Source organism: Meriones unguiculatus, chromosome 5 (assembly GCF_030254825.1).
Source record: "Meriones unguiculatus strain TT.TT164.6M chromosome 5, Bangor_MerUng_6.1, whole genome shotgun sequence".
NCBI lineage: Eukaryota > Metazoa > Chordata > Mammalia > Rodentia > Muridae > Meriones > Meriones unguiculatus.
The window spans coordinates 114074984-114094293 of NC_083353.1; the positions used below are offsets into that span (position 1 = coordinate 114074984).

General features: G+C 48.0%; 1 protein-coding gene and 1 non-coding gene across 11 annotated transcripts in view; one reads left to right on the top strand and one right to left on the bottom strand.

Moving 5' to 3' along the window:
- Positions 1 to 4834: 4834 nt before the first annotated feature.
- Cops7a (COP9 signalosome subunit 7A) overlaps positions 4835 to 19310 on the bottom strand; it is a 33059-nt gene continuing 18583 nt past the window's right edge. The window contains exons 2-10 of one of the 10 annotated variants that reach the window (XM_060384204.1): positions 12970 to 13029; positions 11800 to 12122; positions 11114 to 11318; positions 8958 to 9033; positions 8676 to 8764; positions 7509 to 7711; positions 6512 to 6617; positions 6202 to 6353; positions 4835 to 5158 (exon numbers count right to left, since the gene is read on the bottom strand). In XM_060384204.1, the coding sequence (XP_060240187.1) occupies positions 5110 to 5158; positions 6202 to 6353; positions 6512 to 6617; positions 7509 to 7711; positions 8676 to 8764; positions 8958 to 9033; positions 11114 to 11275 (837 nt within the window). In that variant the 5' untranslated portion in view covers positions 11276 to 11318; positions 11800 to 12122; positions 12970 to 13029 and the 3' untranslated portion in view covers positions 4835 to 5109. Of the gene's footprint in view, positions 5159 to 5201; positions 6040 to 6201; positions 6354 to 6511; positions 6618 to 7508; positions 7712 to 8675; positions 8765 to 8957; positions 9034 to 11113; positions 11322 to 11634; positions 11652 to 11685; positions 12123 to 12969; positions 13030 to 19310 lie in introns of those variants that run through there. The other 9 variants (XM_060384205.1, XM_060384203.1, XM_060384211.1 and 6 more) reach the window with 9 other exon arrangements.
- Positions 10498 to 10600, top strand: LOC132654406 (U6 spliceosomal RNA). Its single transcript, XR_009592060.1, has one exon. It is a non-coding gene; the product is annotated as a U6 spliceosomal RNA (small nuclear RNA).

A 19310-nucleotide genomic window follows, 5' to 3' on the forward strand; every position in this document is an offset into this window, starting at 1 on the left:
GGCACCACAGAGGTCTGCCTGCCTCTGCCTCTCAAGTGCTGGGCCACAAGGCCCAGCTTCCCTAGACACTGGCTAGAAGGTAAACTCTTCTCCTGAAAAGAGATCTATAGCTTGTCTGACTACCTCACAAAGAGACAATGAAGGTCAACAGTGGGCTGGACCGCGCCCTGGCCTGGGTTGTTTAGGTAGGCACCACTCTGGAGCTTCTCTTAAACCTTAACTTTGCTGGGCTCAGTGACGCACGCCATTGAGTGTAATCCCAGTGCTTGGGAAGGCAGAGGCAGGCAGATCTCTGGGAGTTCCAGGCCAGCCTGGTCTATAGAGTGAGCTCCAGGACAGCCAAGGCTATGCAGAGAAACCCTGTCTCAAAAAATCAAAAACCAAACCAAACCAAACCAAACCAAACCAAACCAAAACCAAAACCAAAACCAAAACCTTAACCTTAACCTCACTTCAAGACATCAAAGATGGGCTGGGGAGGGCAGCGGCTACTGGATCTCTTCGTCCCTCTCTGTCCCTCTTCCCAAAGTGGCCACACTGAGTGTCTTTTTTTTTTTTTTTTCTCTTTTCCAACTATTACCTTGGCTCTAGCTTGTGGAGCATGCTGCTGAGCCTGGCTTGCTGGGGCACAGCCTGGGCTGCTAAGTCCGATAACGGGGGCTGTAGAACTGCAGAGTGACATGCCTGTTGGCAGCCCCCCCACCTTAAAGATGAATTGCTATGTCTAGGGGTGTCTTGCCTGTGTGTATGTCTGTGCGCCATGTGCATGCAGCGCCGACAGCAGCCAGAAGAGGACATCGGCTGCACGGGTGGTTGTTAGAGGCCACATGGATGCTGGGAACCGAACCTGGGTCCTCTGCAAAAGCAACAAGTGCTCTTCACCACCAAGTCATCTCTCCAGCCCCAGAAAATAGATTCAGGCAAAAAGGCGAAAAGTCACCCCAGATTCCAATGCCCAGAATATGCAACACAAAAATGTTTTGTGTTTCAGGCTTGTCAGTCAATATATTTTCACCAACTGAATGACAAAAACAAACCAAAACCAAAACCAAACAAACACAAATGACTGGATAGGGCTGTATATCTAAACCCACATATTTCATATTTAGAGGAGCAGTGGGTTGACAGTTAATGTCGCCTATTCAGCCTCTATTAAAAGTCATATCCTTTTTTTTTTTTTTTTTTCCTTTTACCTCAGGTAAGATGTGGCTTCCTGGTCAACCACATTTTAGCTCATCCAAGACTTCTTAGCACGTAAGCCTTCTTATAACCACATACTTAACACCAAAAGAAGACAATTCCTGTCCTGCTCCCTTGCCCTGTTCTCACCTTCACCTTTGCTCATCCTTCCCTGATGGTGGCCCAGCCTTTCCCTGCTCTCCAGAGCCCTGAAGTAACAGCCCTCAGTTCCATGTTGTTGTTAATCTGGGCAAGAGGGCTTCATACCCAGCACTTCAGAGCTTAGAACTGAGAGCCACGGACAGCTGAGAAAACACATTCTGGAGATTCTTACACATTTAGTGTGCATGTGGACATGTGTGGGCATGTGTGTACCACGTGCTTCTGAGTTTATGGAAGTCAGAGGACAACTCGAGGGAGGTTTACCCATCATTTCTAAGCCAGTTCAAAGTGCCTTTGAAAACATAACACATACTAACTTGATGAGAACTGGCACAGATTTTTGTGGGGAGCTAGGGAAGATCCCCCCCCCCACATACACAGGGTTTCTCTGTGTAGCCCTGGCTGTCCTGGAACTCACTCTGTAGACCAGGCTGGCCTCACACTCAGAGATCCACCTTCCTCTGCCCCTCAGGTGCTGGGATTAAAGGCGTGCACCACCATGCCTTCCTTACATAGGGATTTTGATGGGGGCGGTCCACAGAAATACTGCCATTGGTGAGCAGTTTTCATCATGGCTACCAATGCTCCCTACTTTCTGCCAGGCTCATCCTGTATAAAAATGTCCTGCCTTCTTGAGCACGGGCTGGATTGCCCAGTGGTGGAAATGATGGGCTATCTCTCACTGTGACTTCATCTTGCTGGTGTAGTCTTTCTGGTTCTCGCCATGATGGTGAGGACTGCCCGAGTGGTCACTGACCCCTGGACAGAGTCTTGGTCACCATTGAGTCTAGAGGCAAATCTGCTACATTTGAGCCTTGAGGGAACCCTGGCCTTGTTTAACACCTTCCCCTTTTATGGTACTGGAGAGTATGACAGGCAAGTGCTCCATCACTGAGTCACACTCACAGCCCACTAGCTCACACCTTAATTGTAGCCTTGTGAGAAATCCCTGAGGATTCATTCAGCTCGGTTTCTTACCATACAACCAAAGACAATGCGCTGAGGAATTTTGTTTTTTGACAGGCCCTTGCTTATAGACCTGGGGAGCCTGGTGCCATGTACCCCAGGCTGGCTTCAAACTTGCAGCAATTCTTCTCGGTGTCACGAGTGCCAGGATTGCAGGCACACACCACCGTGCCTAGCGAACATGCTGCCTTAAGCCTCTAAGGTCAGGCTGGCTTGTTGCTTTCTATAGCCCTAAACTCTGTTCTGCCCACTTGTTAGACTACTCACCTAAGCCGGAGAAAATTTCCCTGCAGTTATGAGTTTTAGTAATCTTTTTATGTGTGGGTTTCAGCAGATTTTCTTGCATTGTTACCATTGTGGATATGTGTGCATCTGTGTGGGCTTTAGTGAATGCAAGTGCCAAACATCAAATCCTCATGGAGCTGGAGTTACAGGCACTTGTAAGCCATCTACAGTGGGAACTGGGAATCCAACTTGGGTCTTTTTGTTTTTCCAGACAGGGTTTCTCTGTGTAGCCTTGGCTGTCCTGGACTTGCTTTGTAGACTTGGCCGGCCTCGAACTCACAGAGATCCACCTGCTCTGCCTCCTGAATGTCAACGTTTTTGTTTGTTTTGTTTCTTTTTTCTTTTGCAAGGGTAGTGTGCACTCTTTACCACTGAAACCATCTCCTTGCCCCCTGGGAATTTCTGATCTCTAACAGTATTTTATAAAATACTAAATACGAAGTTTCAGGTCAGTCTGTAATATAGCAAGATCCTGTTTCAAAAGGCAAAACCAAAAGTTCTACAAAATACCAACTGTAGGTATGTCTGATGGTCCATGCTTGTAATTCCAGTACTTAGAAGCAGAAGCAAGAAAATCAGGAATTCGTGGTCACCTTCAGCTTCACAGACATTCTAGGCCAGCCTGGGCTATAAGAAACCTGACTCTAAAACCCAAAAGAAACTTAAAAGCAGGGAATGGGTGGGGAGGGGAGCAATCTCAACAGAGTAAAACCAAAACTAAGGATTCAAACAGACAGACAGAAACCTATGGCAACCAACTGCTTTGTAAGCGCATCTCTATTTTATTTTAAAAATCTCAAAAGATTGTTAGGGTCTGCAGAGACAACTCCAGAGAGCACAGGCCGCTCTTACACAGGCCTGGGTTTGATTCCCAGCACCCACATATTGGCTCACAACCTTCTGTTCCTCCATTTCAGGGGATCCAATGCTCACTTCCGGCCTCTGCTGGCACCATCCAAGCACACATGTGGTGCAGACACAGGCATACATGTTAAAATACAAATATAACAAGCAAAAAAAAAAAAAAAAAAAAAACACCTGACTAGACATATGCTAATCTGTGTGTGTACCCATTGTGTTGTCTGTTTGAGAGGACCTTAATATGTATCTCCCCCAGCCTTGAACTTCAGAGCCTTCTGTTTCAGCCTGCCAAGCTGGAAGGATGTACCACTGACTCTGACTGGCTTAACCTTTTTAAGTCTTTCCATGTGGTCTGGGAGGTCAGGGGACCTTAGGGGCCAGTCCTCACCGGCCACCTTGTTTGAAGGAGGGTCTCCGTCACTGCACTCCCCCCTCCCCCATGGTTAGCTGGCCTAGGAGCTTACAGGCACGCCTCCACTTCCCTTCTCCTGGAAGCGCTGGGATGACAGCCACAGCCTACCAGATTCTAAGTGCACTCTGGGGTTCTCAACTCAGGCCTTCGAGCTCGCACAGCAAACATGATCCACTGTTCCCTGTGTCCCTCCAGACCCTGGCTTAATCACTTGTCACATTTCACGTGTGTGAACACTGGGCTTTCATGATGATTCAGGGCTGGACATTTACAACTGCAACACAGGAGGGGTCAGCGCATACGAGCACGCATGTCGGTGATGGGGCTCTTGTTTAGAGGACATGGAATCCCTAACCTTTGAATAAATCTCATGCTTAAAAACTGAGCCCTCAACAGGACTACACCATGCCTTGAACTCTAAACACTTGGGAAGTAGAGGCAAGCATCTCCTTCAGAGCTGGAGGCCAGCCTGGAATACATGAGTCTGTCTCAAAACAGTAATAACTACCCCAAAACAAACAAACTCAAACAGCGGACTACCCCAACTTTCTGGTCCAGTGACTGCTGGTTTTAGGAGCAGTTAAGAGTAACTTGTCTAAAGCCAGGCATGGCAGCACATGTCTTCAATCCAGCACTCTGGAGGCAGGGGCAGGTGGATCTCTGAGTTGAGGTTAGCCTGGTCTATCTAGTGAGTTCCAGGATAGCCACAACTACACAGAGAGACCCTCTCAAAAAAGAAAAAAATAAAGGGGGGGGAGAAGGGGGAGATAAAGGGAATTTGTCCGAAATCCTAGCTAGAGAACAGCACAGGCCCAGGCCACAGCAGACCCAGCAGGCCCCTCAAGACAGCGCTTCACACCTCACATTAGCACTCCCCACCTCGAGGAAGAGGAAGCGAGCAGTGCTCAGGCCAACCTCAGGCCTACACACTTCTTGGGAAACTCTAATTTGGACAAAAGGGACCGAGACTAACAAATCTAATAGTTTTATGTGCTTTCAATGTGGAAATTCAAGTTCGCTACCGACACATCCCCTTGTGATTCTGTGAGGGGAGAGGAAGCAGGCTGCACTGCAGGTCCTTGAGCAGGGACGGGGACGGCCAGCCTGCGTCTCCACTGTTAGGACATGGCGGCGCTCAGTGGGTGCCCATCACTTCTCAACATGGGCTGAGGTATGGAGCAATCTGTCCAGGGTCTAGGCCTCCTGGCTGCTAGCCAGGAGTCTGCAACAGGGGCTGGTTCTTTTCACTTTCCAGCACTTGGCTGTTGAGTGGACTGGGGGTTTATCTTCTCCCTGTTAACAAACATCAAAGACAGAAGAGGCCCAGTTCCTGGCATTTTTGTACATAGATTTCGCATAGATTTATTTCTGTGTCATGTTATATATAGACCTATTCATATATACTTTTTTTTTTAATATACAATCTATATTTCCTTCCCCACCAAAGCCACAGGAGGAGATATAAATCCTTCCAGGATTTCCATTGGCTTCCTAAAATGATTAGCTAACAAAGAACCATTTCTTAACATCTCAAAAATAGCTGTTCTCAGGCTCTGGGGTCACTGAGGCAGCAGTATTCCCAGGCCCAGAGAGATAAGGGAGGACAAGAGACAGCTGTAGTGTGGTGGGACTCTGGGACGGCAATGTCCAGCGACTCCCAGAGTGGCAGACTGGCTCCAGGATCTAAGGCTGGGGTGAGAGTGGAGCCGCCCTTCCCCATGGCTTTTCAGACGCAGCCCAACAGGCAAGGGGAGCGAGGAGGAACTGCAGATCGGGCATGCAGGGGTAGGCGTGGCAGAGAATGCCTGTGCGGTGAAGGGGCAGCACCCTCCACAGGCCTGCCAGCCTGCTCAGTGACAGGGTAGTGGGCAGGAACAGTGCTGAGGGAAGAGGGATGAGAGCAGGCGGGACAGGGAGAGAGGCAACGGAACACATACACAGTACCAACAGAGCGTGACCTGTGCTGGCCTCCTCCCCTAGGAGGTGTGGCTTATGCTTGGGGGTGGAGGAGATGAAAAGTCATGGACTAGGATTATCAGCTGGCCAGGGGCACAGGAAGGCTCTCTGAGGACTCCTAAGGGGTAGGCAGGTAGGCAGCTGGGACCCCACATTCCCAGGGAAGAAACAAGTCCTTTCAGTTCGACTTGGACCAAATCTTGGCGCTCCCTCGGAGTCTGGCAAGGGGAAGAGAGAGAGAGGGGATGCAAAGGGTCCCCTAATTCCTGGAGGACAACCCCACTCCCAACCCCATGCAAACAACTTAAGCAAGTGGAGCAGCCAGGTTCCTGAGATAAAAGTGGGGTACCCAGAAACAAGCAGCTCCCTCATGGGCTCACCCCTTGCCCTTTGAGGCTTTCTTGCTGGGCTGGCGCTGGTTGGTGCCAGGGGCTGGTTCTCTTAGTTCTGTCAGGTGCTGTTCAGGGTCTTGAGAAGTGGCTGCGGCAGCTGCTGCTGTTGTAACTTTGATGGTTTTTTTAAGGTTGGCAACCTATCAGGATGAAAGGAATAGGGGATAGCCAAGGAGGCTCCAGAGCCTGACAGGCCCTGATTATTTTATCTGTCGACCTCAGCCACATCCCAGCCCTGTGCACAGGCCAGGTGCCCAGGCTGGGGAGCTGTAGTTCACCCTGCTTCCTGCCTGCTTACCTCGCTCTCGATCTGCTGCTTCAGGCCCAGCTGCTGCTCCTTGTGCTGGTTGGCACGGCTGACTTGCTCCTCAATGCCTGACAGCACAACCTCACAGCCCACACACCTGTGGGAATCAGGGCAGATGAAGGGTGTCAGCAGAGAGAGGCTGTGATCGAAGACTCAAAAAAGACTCAAAAGCCTCTGAGCTGGCCTGAAAACCCTTGCCTGAGCTGGGAACCCTCACCAGGACGCCTGGCAACCAGCTACAGCAGTATTCGTCGGCCATCACCCCGGGGCAGGGGGAGTGATGGATACAGGGTGGGTGGGGATGTGCTGAAGAAACGGCTCAGGGCTGAACAACATGCACTGCTTTTGCAGGGAACCCGAGTTTGATTCCCAGCACCCACATCAGGTGGCTCCAGGGGATCTGCTGCCTCTGGCCCCCGGGAGCACCCGCGTCACCTGCATACCCACCCCTCCACCACACACAACTAAAAATAATAAAAGTAAGCTAGAACAATGAGATGAGAGTAGGAACCGGAAACAAGTGAGGAGTGCCAGGCATGGCATGGAGCAGCGCATGCATGGAGGCGTGCTGTGGTGCACGTATGGCGCTCTGCAGTGGCGCTGCACACCTTAATATGAGTACTGGGGAGCAGAGGAACAGCTATTTTGAGTTCAAGGCCAGCCTGGGATACACAGTGAGATCACAACAAAGTTAGACAGGGATACAAAGAGGAAAAGGAAAAAGAGACCCATGGCCCATAAGTGCTATGTGCCATTGTACTAAATTCAGCCTATGACAGTGACCAGCTTCCCATTAAGAACCCCATTCCCTTCCCCAATCACTGATCCAATAACCCACTCTTAGCCCCTTACCCAGGGCCCCTTGCAGCCTGTTCCCTTAGAAGTCTTTGGAGGAAAGCACTGGTCTTTCTTTCCTCTTGGGCTAACCCAGCCTTGATCTCTCCTGTCTGAATGAGGCAGGAGGGGTCAAGGCCTGACAAGTTCTCACCACTCCTGCAGGGTTCTGGCAATGGCACTGAGGTCCTGGCGCTGGATGTCCCGCCCAATGCTGTAGTCAACCTCTAGCCGCTGATTGCGCTGGTCCAGGGAGCCGCGCAGGACATCGGCATACACAGCCTCGATCACAAGGTCTTCCAGCTGGCGCACGTTACGAAGGGCAAGGGCCTCCAGCAGCACTGCATATGGGATACACTGGGTCCAGGGTCAGACCAGGATGCGTGGGGTTCAAAAGCAGAGAAGGGCTTTCCAGAATCCTCTTCCCTCTTTTCCCCACTGCCCAGGTCCACATTTCTCCATGCCTATCCCTAAACCATTTCCTGGAAAATGGTGGTTCTAAAGCAAAACCTATTACCACCCCAAAAACATCATCATCAAAGGATGATCTTTCTTTCATTTTATGGTATTTTGACACAGGGTCTAATTCTATAGCCCAGGCTGGCTTGGAACTCAGTATATAGTTCAAGGCTAGACTTGATCTTACATTAATCCTTCTGTCTCTGACTTCAAAGTCTCAAAAAAGACAATCCTAACACACATGACAGACAGATGTTCTACTATGCCTCACTCCCCAAAGCATAGTGAAAGGGCGGTGACATCTTCCCGGTGCCATTTCTTTGGCCATAGCTACGGCTATTGTTCTAGATCAGCTTAACATCAGGGGATTGTAGGAGTCTGGAGTTACTGTTTAACACTTAGATTCAGCCACATTATAACTGGCATTACCTTTGAGGAATCCACAGCCACAAGCCTGATTCCAGCAAAACCCACCAGGACTCAATTCTAGTTAACAACTAGGGGAATGATGTAATGTCACAGGCACACACACACACACATCTCCACCCAACAGAACCCAAAGCTGGCTTTACAGGAGCAGAACCCCAGTTCTAGCCCTGAGGCTTTGCTGGCCTGAAACTCTGTATGGTGAATAAGACAAGATCAGTCTCCTAGGGGCTATTTTGACTCCAAATACAAAACACAATGACTTAGAACTTAAGTTCAAACTGAGAGACTATCGGCCCCAATGACTGCAGTAATGAGTGTTTCAGTTCAAACCTAGACAGGGGGAGGTCAATGGACCCTCCTGGGGCAGACTCCCAGGGACGTACAACAGGATGTCTCTGGCTTTGGACTGGTAGGTGGCAGGACTGTCACTTACCTTGACTTTGGCAGCCAGAGTAACAACTGACAGATGTCGAAGCTTATTCTTCTGAGCCTCAGTAAGTGGGGGAAGATTCCTGGCTTCAGCTAGGAAAAGGGAAAGAAGGCCAGGAATCTTACATTTAGTAGTTTCCTACAAGTTTTCTGCACCAATATGGTCTTACATTGCCCAGGTTCACTTATGGCATCTAAGTAGGGCATGCCAGGAATTTCTTCCATGTTTCTTTAGAAGCTACCCTTCTCCTGTCTCCATAACTCCACAGCTCTGGTTCCTATTTACCTAAGTAGTCAGCATAGGTCCCGTAGGCAAACACGGTGAGCAGCCGGAAGGTGGAGGCGAAGTCACTTTCTGCCAACTGCAAGAACATAAAGGAAGAAGTGACAGGAAGGACCTGTTTTGAACTCAACTCTCTGACCCCATCCTTCCCAATAGTACCTATCCTGGCCTATCAAGGGCTCATTTCTGTCTCTAGCCCTTTGCTATGCATCTAACTCCTACTCTGAATCAGGGTTGAAAACATTCAGTGTTCAGAGAATCTCTCTCTCTCTCTCTCTCACACACACACATATCAGACATTGTCAATCATGTTGTTTTGGCCGTCGTGGGTATAGTTTGTGTCCTCTGCTTTAGAACATACAGTAAGGTGGTCTTGAATCATTCACTAGCATCTCCTGTCCTAGCACTGCCCACTCATCCCAGTATGTTACCTCTGCAGACTCTCACCTCACAATATCTTTTAACAAAGCTATAGACCCAGCATTCACTAGACCGTAAGGACCCAACAGAGCTATGGCCCTCAGAGTAAATTCTTCCTAAATGACTGACACACATTTTCATCCATTTTCCTCATCTCTTTAACTGGACTTTAAGCTGGAGATGCTTCTTCTACTTTGTCTTAAGGACATGCTTTAGTTCATTGTAGGAAAAAAGAAAGCCAGTTTTCTGTTGAAAAGCAACCCCAAAAAAACGCATCTTCTGGTTCAACCACAGCCTTTCCAACAGCTGACTCAGTTTACCCACACAGTGCCGTCAGCCTCTCATGACACAGGCTGGCACCAGGGTACTAGCAACCCATTTGCGCTCCACTTTATGCCCTGGACTCAGTCATTCCTGTGACTGGTTCTCTCTGCTGTGTTCATAGCAGTGTGCCTTATCTCTGGGAGAAGGCAGTGTCTTCACTACCTACCTTAAATGAATTAGTAGGTGTGACATTTGGGGAGGTAACACAGCATAATTCAGTATGCTCACTCTTTCCATATTTTAGGAGACTTCAGACTTTCTCGAAATTTTACTTCAGGAACTGTGAGGGGAAGTGCTTTTTTAGGTTTTTCCTCTTGGCAGTTGAGCCTCGAACCTACTGAGCCTTTCACACTGGACACAAGGGCTCTTTCACTGAGCTACATCCCTATTCCTTTTTGAGATGGACTCCAAATTGCCCAGGCTGGTCTAAAATTTGTGATCCTTAGCACCCCAAGTTCTGAAACGAAGCCCAAGGCCTCCAGAATGTTAGGCAAGCACTCTATCAGCCGAGCCAGGCAATGTTTCTCATCACCATTTTTAAGAGAAAACTGAGACTTGACAAGGTTTCTCTGATCAAGGTGACACGATTTGTTGCTGTTGTTTTGGTTTTCCAAACAGGGTTTCTGTGTAGCCCTGACTGTCCTGGAGCTTGCTCCGTAGACCAGGCTGGCCTCAAACTCAATTTGCCTGCCTCTGAAGTGTTGGTGACATGATTAACTAAGAGGTATCGCACTGGCGGACAAGCTGGAACTTATAGCAGTATACTGAATGACATGCTCTTTTGCTTAAAAATTAGAAAGTCACGCTTCAGCGGCACATATACCAAAACTGGAACAATACAGAGATTAGCCCAGCCCCTGAGCAAAGATGACCTGCAAATTTGAAAATCGTTTCATATTCTTCTTCTTTCCAAGACAAGGTTCCTCTGGGTAGCCTTAGCTGTCCTGGACTTTTGTAGACCAGGCTAGCCTTGAACTCACAGCGATTTGCCTGCCTCTGCCTCCCTAAGCACTGGGATTAAAGGTGTGCCCCAAAGAGCACACCTGCCCATATTTTTAAATTAAAAAAAAAGAAAAAAGAAAAATGCTGCCCAAGGCATAAGCAGAAGGATTGCACAAGCTCAAAGGCAGCCCAGACGAAGACTAATACTAGTCTAGGGCAGCCAAGGCTACAAAGCGAAACCCTGTCTCAAAAAGTCTGTGCCAAGAGGGAGGGAGCATTAAGTTTACAGATCCCTTATCTTCAAAGAGAAATGCAGACCTTTATTTGATTGCTCATTTTTTTCAAGTCGACAGTTAATTATCTATCATTACTCTGTTCACCTGAGTCACACTGATTACAAAATGAGGCCACCCATTCTTAGAGGAAACTTCGGCTCCAAGGTTACCTGTGGGCTACACAGGCAAGCAACCCACCTCTCTAACATTGGGCATATCCAGTAGCTCCCCAAACACGTAGACACCAGGGGCCTCCAGCACCTGGTGGATGAGTGTGGCCAATGCTGCCCCCTTAGCCGACTTGGCAAGGAGCAGAAATTGCTCCTGGTTCTGCCCTGTCACCTTCACCTCCGCACTCATGGCTGCACCGAGGTGCTGGGCTCTGGTCTCAAGTTGTTTGAAGCTGCAAGGAAAGAGGAACGTGAAACTAAAGGCTCCCCGAACCCTGTCACGATGGTCAGCTCAGGGGCAGGGAATTGCACTCAAGAGGGACTAGGCCACTTCTGCAGTGAGAAGTCAGGTCAAAAGGGCTAAAAACCAGATCTATGGTTCCTTGAGGCCGCCCACATCCTGGCCGCCACGCCCACTCTCTTCCCCAATCCGGGGCCTAGGCCAGAGCCCCACCATGAGCACCCCATTGAGCCCCAAGACAGAGGAGGCGGTGAGGGGAGCGGTGGCGCATGGTGTCCAGCCCAACGACGACGCACCCTCAGACGCACCCCCAGCTCTGAACTCGTGTCCCGCACGTGCCCGCAGCCACGTGACCTCACCTCCACGAACCTCACTCGTGACTCCACCCCCTCCCTTAAAGAGGCAGCTCCGGGAGCGCCAGCCCGGGCCCAGGGCCGGGTCGTACCCTGGGACAGACTGCGACCGACAGCTACCTGGAAGCCGGGTCTTCCAGCGCGCGGGGCGGGGCGGCCGCTCCGTCACCTCCGGCGGTCTCTCCCAGCCTTTCCTGCCACCTCCCGGCAGGGCCGCTCTAGCCACTCCCTTCTATGGTCAGCTTCCGGCTATGCTTCCGCTCTCGAGAGGCGGGTTCCGGGTGGCTGTGGCCTGCTTCCGTTTTCCGACCGCTGTGCGTACGAGAACGGCGCGTGTGTGTTACGCTCTGTCGATACAGCTTTATTGGTGCAGGAGCGATGGAGGCAGGGTGCCGAGAAAACCCCAGCTCGGAGGAGGTCCTAGGTAGCCGGGTCGCCTGGAGCTGCAGGAGAGAAGGGGGAAGAGGCACGGAATTGCTATGGCGACGTGAGCTTTAGTGGAAGACGAGAAGACAGGAAGAAAACGTGCGGAGAGATGAGAGAGTAGGGAAACGTGACGGGAAGTTAGCGGTAGAGATAATTTGGGTAGTTCAATCACTCGTCTTTTTAAAGAGCAGAGGAAGAGTTTAAAAGTAAAGGAGCGGTGTTGGAGGCACTCGCCTCCTCTCCTTGCGCCTTGGAGTTAGAGGCAGGAGGAGTTCAAAACCAGCCTCAGGTACATAGCAAGCGCCAAGCCAGTCAGGACTACGCGAGAACCTGTCTCAAAAGGAAACAGAACAAAACCCCACGTGATAAAGGGGTCGGCGACTGTATTGGTCTGACTACTTCTTAAGTTTTCTACCGTTGAACTTTGAGAGCTGTGCTACGGGACCAGACTTTTGGCCACGGTTTCTGCACGTCGTGGTTGAGTTAGGCTTTGAGTACTTGAATCTCAGTTAACAGAAGAAAAGTGTAAGTAGAACGAAGGCAGATGAGGAAAAATTTGAAATTAAAGGATTTAGCTGGCCACTTGTAACCCAGGAGGCTGAGGCAGGAGGATTGTTAGCCTGGGCTACAGTGTGAGGGACCCCGTGTCCTGAGGTGGTGGTGGTGGTGCACACCTTTAATCTCAACACTTAGGAGGAAGGCAGGTGATTTCTGAGTTGGATCAGCCAGCATCTTCTACCTAGGGAATGCTAGGATAGCCAGAACTGACATAGTAGAACATGTCTCAAAGTCAAACAAACAAAAAGTCCTTATAGAAACCTTTTAAGGGGCAAGTTAAGGTAAAGCCAGAAGTACGGTGCATACCTGTAATTCAGGAGGCTGAGGCAGGAGAATTGAAATTCATAAGACCTTGCATCGTAAGACCTGTGAGACAAAGGAACATAAGATCCAAGTGCATGTCATTCTGATCCCATCACTTCTGGAGACCGGGGCTTGGTGGTACATGCTTGTAGTCTAGCACCTGGAAGGCTATGACAGGAGTATCTTAGGTTCAAAGGCAAGCTGGGCTACATAGTGAAATCCAAGCCACCGAGGGGTGTGTTGATCAGAGTATTGGGGAGAAAGAGAGAAAAATATTAGAAAAGAAGGTAACAAGAAGAAATGAGAAGTAATCTGAGATCTAGGCTTGCTTTGCCTTAAATCACCTGTCCTAGATTTAGGCCCAGATCTCAAGGTCTCCAAAGACCACCAGGAGCCAGACCACTATGCAAGAGCAAGGAGCTTAAGCTCGGTCTCTCCATCATCACCAACGCAGTGGGTCAGAGAGGAGAGCCCCAGCAACTGGATGTCAATTCAGCAAGGGCAAGCTTGTTACAAAGTGATTGGCTGAACATTGAGCGGATCTATCTAAAGACCTCAGGAATGTTAGGTATTTTCTGTGCTACAATGTTCCCTGGTGGGCTGCCCAGCACAGATGCCCCACCCTGAGATAAGATACCTTCCCATTCTTGTGGTTACCTCAGGCTGTTCCTTGGGTAGGGAACTCTCTGGCCTAGTTCCTAGGACTGATGACTTGGTGGGGGGGATGTCCCTAGTTCCTGGTGACTTTTGAGGGTGTCAAGCCTGGTTCTCTCACTAGTTTGCCTTCTTTTGCCGTGATAAAACACTGGTCATAACAACATGAGGGAAGATCTTATTTGGCTTACATGTCCTGATCAGTCTGTCCTGAAGGAACTGAGCACAGGCTTGAGGAATGCTGCTCACTGACTTTCTCCCTGGGGGCTCATATTAAATACCTTCCAGATGGATTGTTCAGCAGTTGTATCACCCACAATGGGCTGGGCCTCCCACAACAGTCACTAACCAAGAAAATAACCTTAGGGCTGGAGAGCTGACTCAGCATCTAAGAACACTTGTTGCTCTTGCAGAGGACCTGGGTTCGATTCCCAGCACCCATAGCCATCCATAACTGGTTTCAGGGAACTGAGTGGGCCATGAGGCACCAGGCATGCATGTGGTGCACATACATACACGCAGGCAAAATACTCAAACACCTAAGTTTTTGAAAAGAAAACACAGATTTACTTGCAGACAATATAATTGGGTCATTTTCTCAATTGAAGTTCCCCATGTCCAGATCATACTAGCTTTTGTCAAATCGATCAATACTCCCCCCTCAAAGAAATTGTAATCAGCATAATAGTTTTTTGTTTGTTTTTTTGAGACAGGATCTCACTATATAGTTCTGGCTATCCTGGAACTCTGTAGAGTGGGCTATCTAACTCACAGAGATCTACCTGCCTCTGCCTCTGCCTCTGCCTCCCAAGTGTTGGAATTAAAGTACAACACCACACCTGGGTATAAACATATTTTTTTAAAACGACTATAGTAATAGCTTACAGACAGAAGCAATAAGTTCAATCAAAGACTATTATATGAGTATTCAGGTGAACAGTGAAGTTGATTTAGACCAAGCAGAAGCAGTTGGGCTCTGAATTTAAAAGCTAGATATTTAAAGCTAGATAAAGCTAGCTAAATATTTGCTAGTGGATTGGATGCAAGGCGTGAAAGGAGAAGTTTTAAGAATGGCTCACGCGGCAACCACGTGGTGGCTCCCAACCATCTATAATGATATCTGGCGCCCTCTTCTGGCTTGCTGACACACATGCAGGCAGAACATTGTATAAATAATAAATAAATCTATCAGAGGCTGGAGAGATGTGGCTCAGAGGTTAAGAGCACTGGCTGTTCTACCAAAGGTCCTGAGTTCAATTCCCAGCAACCACATGATGGCCCACAACCATCTATAATGAGATCTGATGCCCTCTTCTGGCATGCAGGAGTACATTTAAGCAAAACACTAAATACATAATGAATAAATTGAAAAAAAAAAAAGAATGGGGAGGATGGGATTGGGAAGGAATGAGGGAGCGGGCTACAGCTGGGATACAAAGTTAATACAAAGTTAATAGACTAATATTTAAAAAATAAAAAAAAACTTAAAAAAAAAGAATGGCTGGGCTGGTGAGATGGCTCAGTGGTTAAGAGCACTGTCTGCTCTTCCAAAGGTCATGAGTTCAATTCCCAGCAACCACATGGTGGCTCACAACCATCTATAATGTGAACTGATTCCCTCTTCTGGCAGGTGTAAATGCAGATAGAACACTCATATAAATAAAATAAATAAATCTTTAAAAAAAAAAAAAAAAAGAATGGCTTATAGGGGCTAGAGAGATGGCTTAGTGGGTAAGAGCACTTGCTGTTCTTGCAGAGAATCTGGCTTCTGTCCACAGCGAATAATGGCTCAACTGTCAAACACCAGCTCCAGAGGGGTTTGACCCCTCCTCTGGCCTCCTTTAATCCCAGCACTGCAGAGGTAGAGGCAGGTGGATTTCTGTGAGTTTGAGGCCAGCCGGGTTTATAAGATAAACAAGTTTCAGGATAGCCAGAGTACAGAGAGAAACCCTGTCTCAAAAAAATAATAATAATAATAAAATAAAATAAATAAAAAAGAAAGAAAATGATACTATAACTAGGAATGGTGGCATAGCATAGGCCTATAGTCCCAAGAGTTGGTAGGCTAAAATAGGATCACAAGTTCAAGGCCAGCCTGGGCTACATTTTAAGACTCTTTCTTAGAAAAAAAAAAAAAAAAAACCCATAAAGTCAAGTTGCACAAAGCTTTTAAAGTGTACAGGAGATGTGGGTACATGGGCTGAAGAGCTAGCTCAGCAATTAGTTTTTTAACAACTAAAAAAGAGTGCAAATCATTTAAATTTTATATAACATTTTCCAGAAAGTGGGAAAAGATAGAATCCTTATTCTATGAAGACAGAGCTATTTTGATAAAAATCAGTCAAAGGCAAAACTAGATTGAAAACTATAGGTCAACATCACTCAGTAACTGATAACAAAATTGCCATAAAATATTTGCAAACCAAATCTCAAAGTGTATTTAAAAATCGACTATATCAGGACAGTCAAAGCCAGACATGATGGTGCGTGCCTGTTATACCAACATTCAGGATGCCAAGGCAAGATAATTGTTCTGAATTCAATGGCCAGCCTAGGTTACAGTGTGAGATGTAGTCTCACCAAAGAAAGAAGGTACATGAAAATAGAGGTGTTGTGTATATGGGTATATATTACATTTATTTGTATGTTTATGTGTGTGGGTGCATATGTACACAATGTATGTGTAGAGGTTAGATGACAACGTTCAGTAGCTGGTTCTCTCCTTCCACTCTGTAGGTCCTGAGCATTAGACTCATGTCCTCAGGCTTGGCAGCAAATGCCACTGAGCCAGCTCACCGGGTCCCAAGAAGATATTCTCAAAGAGGACCAAGGTATAAATACTAGCTTTATCAGATACTAAGACATATATTATGACATATACAAGACAGAAGGTATAGTGCTGTGGTAGGCCACATGTTTAACGTATGTGAAGGCCTAGGTTCAGTCTCCAGTATGAAAAGAAAGCACATTATTGACAGACATATAGACAGATGGGCCACTGGGCCATAATAGCCCAGAAACAGATTCACATAAAGACAATTTGATTTATGACTGTACTTTTGAGCAGGAAAGAAACAACATATTTCATTGATTCTGGGCATATATGAAGATTGTTAGGGTCCAGAGGAAGCTGCACAAATCACTCAAGACCCTGAACTCAGTGAGAGATGGATGGTTTATTGAACAACACCACAAGGCTAACCATGGTCAGGCACACAGAGTGGACTCGGGAGCCAAACTATGACATTGATTGCCTTTGAGTTAGCTTATAAAGGCAAAAACCGTAATTAGCTCACGTGGGGACAATATAACAGGGTAGTCACCTCTGACTCATTTTTGCTAAGTAGACAAAGCAGTTCTAGCTGACCTTTAATTTGATTGGTTCCAAGTGAAGTTCATAGTTAGGGCCAGCTGTGGTTATGGTCGGGGAATTTCCAGGAGTAGCAAGGCTGAACATAAACACAGTTTTTGGTCAACCTGACCTTGCACAGAGAGCTTTTCCCTACATCAGCAACAGGTTGAGATGATGTGGCTGGTGGGCCTGAAATTCGAATGGGTATAGTTAGGCTACCCAGAAGGAGCAGGCCTCAAGAAAGACATAAAACTGAAGTCTTCCTGCTGGACCTAAAACGAACACCAGTAAGTGCATATGAAATATTAACGGAGCAGCCCTTTCCCAGAACTTTCTCAAGCCAGGCCAACGTAAACGCAGTTGTCTGGCATGTGCTATAGATTATATCTGGGAAAGCATGAAAGAAAGGCAGAAGGCCATATCCAGTGCAGGGCACACTCACCAGATTGGATTCTGTAGCTATGGTCCGACGTCCAACAAGAAAGAACCTGTCTTATAAATTGAATGTAAATGTTTGTCACAGGAGGCATGAAATCACATCCAAGAACAATCCAGGAAACAGTGTACCTGAAGTAAAAGGCCCTCTGCCTTTCTTTTCCTGGAGCCTCTCTCACAGTTCCCCAAGGCATTGTTCACCAAATGTCATTCCTTTGACCACGTTCCAATACCAGTACACTACAGAGTAAATGTAAAAGCCTCTGGAAGATTAATTTAGAAGAATATATCCATGAATTCAAGACAGAGAAGTAATTTTACATTTATTTTTTGCTTTTTGAGACATGGGGCAGTAGGCTGAGTGACTGGGGACAACAGGCATGAAAGCCAGAGTGAGGTCAGAGTGTTCCAAACCCCAAAAATCTCAAACCTGAGACCAAAAATCTCGCTACTCCCCTCTGCTTCCATGCCTGCATATCCCGGGCACGCAGCCTGCCGACCGTCGACTCTCAATGTAGTTACAGGTCGTCACACACACAAGTGGCCACGAACCTGGATACAAATAGAGCATCACCGGCATGCCAGCCAAAACCAAAGGAGTGTGTTCACCCCAAAACTCCCCCCTGCCCCCAAGGTTTATACAGTACTTGTTCACCACAGAATAAACGTACATAAGCGGCTTCACTAATAAACCTGCACAAGCTGATTCAACGAAGACGGATCATCTAAGAGCTATTGTTTCGCTTGAGCTGTAACACTTGAAGAGGGTTTTTTCTCTCTCCGTCCGGACCTATGAATGGGTATGTATTCCTTAACAGTATAGTTTAATTTTGGAGATAATACAGGTAGTAATGTCGTATGTCATTTTCTCTCTCCGTCTTCACCGCTGGACCCTCGGACCTGCCCATCTGGTGGCCTTACCTGTGGGACGGAAGCTCCCGCCATTGCCAGTCTGCCTTCCGTGATGCCCATGCCCAAAAGGGCTGTAACACTCCCTCCCGCTCCCTGCCCCCCCCCCCCGCCCGCCCAGCACCCCACCTGGAATCCTGCAGACCCCACCCGTTCCAGACTCCACTCCTTTCTTCCTGGCTGGGCATGCAGCAGTGTCCCTGGGTCACCCCGAAGGTCTGAGCAAACTGCAGAACCACAGAGACCGGTATAGTTCTCCTTGCCTGGAACTCTCTTGACCTCTTCCTCTGCTTCCAGATTATAGTCTGGGATATAAAGCAGGTGAGAAGTATTTAACACTCATCCTAAATGTAAACTTAAAAGACTGGTGCATTTGGCAACATTTGTTCTTCAAAAGACAAGCCACCAGAAGGGGCTTTGGGTCAGTCAGTAGAGGGCTTGCCTAGTGTTTACAAAGCTCCAGGATCAGTTTCTCTCACCACACAGACCCAGTCTGGTGGTACAAGTCTGTAATCGCAGCACTCAGGAGACTGAGGTAGGAGAATCATCTTGGACACCTCGTGTTTGAGGCCAGCTGGCCTATATGTGACCCTATCTAAGAAAAACCACCAATGTGAAGTAGAATCTGGGGCTATGGAGATGATGCCTCTGTGAGTAAAGTGCTTTTCATACACGCATGAAGACCTGTATTGGCTGTATCAGCTCCTAGGACCCACATGAAATAGTGCTGGGTGCAGTAGCATACACTTGAAATCCCAGGTTTGGAGGGAGACGGGAGGATCCCTGGAGTTCACAGGCCAGTTAGGGCTGCAGAATTGGCAAGCCTCAGCCCAGTGAGAGACCCTGTCTCAAAACAAGCTGGATAGCTCTTGAGGAATGACACCCAGGGTTGTTTTCTGGCAGCCATGGGGGTGGGGGAGAGAACAGGAGAGAATGAGAGAACTATCAAAATCTGTGGCCAGGGTGTGAGGTCCCAAGTCCAACGGCCAGTAAT